Below are 2,728 nucleotides of genomic sequence, written 5' to 3'. Positions count from 1 at the left end.
ATGTAGAAAAGAAAAAATCTGACCACTCAAGAATCCTAGTTCCCCACAGGCGGCGCCAAAATGTGGAAGTCGGATTCACACACTCAAGTATTTTATTAAGTAGGAAAGATTATTCTTGAGGGACAAAAATGAATATGTAAAAACTTATAAATTGCTACGAGAATTGCTATAGACTTTCTTTTTTGAGAGAGAAGATCCCTTTACATGGCCATTGGCCTTTATATTTATACATAGAGAAACGACATTAAAATGAATAATTAAGTACAATTATTCCTTCTTAAATGTGTCCGTTTTGATTCTTCGACTTTAATGCTCAACGTTTGAATTTGAGTTGACTCTGATCTTCATGGGCCTCGTCTTTTTGGCCCAAGTGTCCTTGAACCGACTTACCCGTGTCTTCTACACCGAACTCGTGTCACAGTTCAGTCACTTCGGATTCTCGAAGTGGTGACAACCACTTCGACCGTTCCTTCAGCTCATGGGTTCAATGGGCTTTATCTTTTACGGGCCATTATCTTGACTACGTGGCAATCTTTGGTTGGTCTCGTACTTCTGGTGCGGGATCCGACACCAACAATCACCAAAGCAAATCTTCAAGCTACGGAGTTTGATCGCTGCTAACTAATTAGCGATCACATCGTCAAAATATAAACCTTAATTACACACCCCAAAAAAAGAAATGCTGCTAACTGGCACATAATAATAGGTTGGAAGATTGATGAAAGATGAAAGCAAAAGTTTCTCCAAGAGCATATTTATATCAATCTCACATAGAATATATGAAAATAGATGTGATGTTTGAAAGCCTTGTAATAAGAAAACACAAATCCAAATTAACTACTAGTCTATTTTTTGAGGTGGAATATAGTAAGGGGCACTGAACCCGCATCTAAAAACTAGATCAGTATTGAAGCATTCAGCCAGATTGACAATTCCGATTTCTTGGAAACTAAAGAGATGGACTGTGTTAGGGCATAGGCCGGGGAAGGAGCTAGCAGGGACACAGAAAGGTTCAGAGTTTGAGAGGAAAATGCAGAGATCTCCTATGTCTTTGGTGTACACCGCATCTCCTTGTTCGTCTATCTTGAAGACCATCAGAGCTTTTGTTTGCATATCAGGGATAACGTCGTCGAAGTTCCCGAGCTCCTTCTTGTACCACTTAACCAAGAAAGTTTCACCCGTGGATCGTGACTCCACCAAGTGTGTGCTCATGTCACACTTACACGAAAGCAAAATCTCACGTTCAGTCTCGGTCAGCTCGGGCGATTTTTGGTATCGCAACTTCTGAAGCTTGGGTGTGTGCTTGTGTTCGCGGAGATCCCATGATCCAATAACGTGGCTTCCAATTCCGTTTATGCAAAACATGTCATCTTTCTTAGAAAAGATGACTTCGGATCTATAGAAGCAACGGTCTGCGATTTTGATGTTGATCCACTCGGAGTTATTTTGAGCCGGTCTGTAAAAGCTGAGTTGAGGTCCATGGAACTTGACAGCCACAACGCAGTCCTCGTCCTCTGGAGAGGATGAGGACATTGCCACATTGGTGACAAATCTGGCTTTGCAATTAGGCAGCGTTACAAAAGGAGGCAGAGGAATGCGTTTAGGAGCTGTATGCGATGCAAACGGGTTTAGATCGTCTTGGAGATGCATTATCCCGTCGTCGTTCATAGTAGCTACCCACCCATGAGATGAACCAATCGTTTTCATTTCACTAAGATAGTTATACACCAAATCTAGAGGCACCTTCTTATCCGAAACAATGGGTTCACCACGGTTATTAGCATATGCAAACGCGAGTTTTCCTAGATCCGCTCCACATTCTTTAGCCCCGATGATGATACAAGGCGGGGTTTGCTGCAGGGAAGAAGATGAGAAGTCATTTGGAGATGATCTTACAAAGACCGGTTTCCGAACGCAGAGCTTTGGAGGCTGGCCGAGAAGCAGAGACATATGATATGTATGTTCTTAACGCAAAAATCAAAGAGAGATTTAAGAAGGAAAAAGAACAAGAAGTAGAACCCTAATTGGTGATTCACGTTTATGCCACCTAAAACCCTCCGTTATACAGAGGAAGGAACTTGGTCACCAAGTTACATTATTTTTGAATATGGATAGTTTCCTTCTTTTTTTTATTGGTTTTGATCTCATTAACTTCATATTCCAAGTGGAGTTCGTCGTGTGCTCTCATTAGAACATCCAACACTGACAAGTCAGTCTCAATATGTTTAAGAAAGAGTTTGGTTTGAGAATACAGACATCAAACTTATTGGTATGAGATGAAATTTTGGTGTCTTGGCTTTTCATGTTTATTGTCAAGAGTATTTCTTTGATTGTGTTTCAAATTAGACCGAAACGAACCATTTATATAACCAGTTGTAGAGAATGCTGAATCAAGTTAAACATGCTAACCAGAGTAAATCAAAGGTAATCTCATCTCCATGTTGGCCCAAAAGTGTCTTGTCTTGCAACAATAGCATTCTTCCTCTTTATTGAATAAATAAATACAAAAAACACAACCCAGAAATTATTTAGACATACAATAGCAGAGACTCCAGGACAAATAATAAACAGATGGTCTTGGAATGTGTAGAATCGAAAGAAAAGAACGTTTTGTTGAAGCACGTTTTGTTTTGGACAGGGGAAAAAAGGAAACACAATCTGTGTGTGTTTGGTTGCATTCCATTATATGAAAGAAACATGCAAGTCCCATCAAGCTGCAAGAAGCTAG

General features: G+C 40.2%; 1 protein-coding gene across 1 annotated transcript; it reads right to left on the bottom strand.

Annotated features, from left to right (window-relative positions):
• Window positions 1-607: 607 nt before the first annotated feature.
• On the bottom strand, window positions 608-2,704 carry LOC110226140. Its single transcript, XM_021016793.1, has one exon. The coding sequence runs from the start codon at window positions 1,948-1,950 to the stop codon at window positions 841-843; it is 1,110 nt and encodes a 369-aa protein (XP_020872452.1). The 5' UTR covers window positions 1,951-2,704; the 3' UTR covers window positions 608-840.
• Window positions 2,705-2,728: the final 24 nt, after the last annotated feature.

Source organism: Arabidopsis lyrata (genome assembly GCF_000004255.2).
Source record: "Arabidopsis lyrata subsp. lyrata unplaced genomic scaffold ARALYscaffold_188, whole genome shotgun sequence".
In the NCBI taxonomy this organism is placed as follows: domain Eukaryota; kingdom Viridiplantae; phylum Streptophyta; class Magnoliopsida; order Brassicales; family Brassicaceae; genus Arabidopsis; species Arabidopsis lyrata.
Note: the sequence above shows the minus strand (reverse complement) of the source record. Positions and strands in the feature narration are given on the sequence as shown.

Coding starts and splice junctions, on each gene's coding strand:
- LOC110226140 (XM_021016793.1), bottom strand. CDS start 1,950: ATGTCTCTGCTTCTCGGCCAGCCTCCAAAGCTCTGCGTTCGGAAACCG.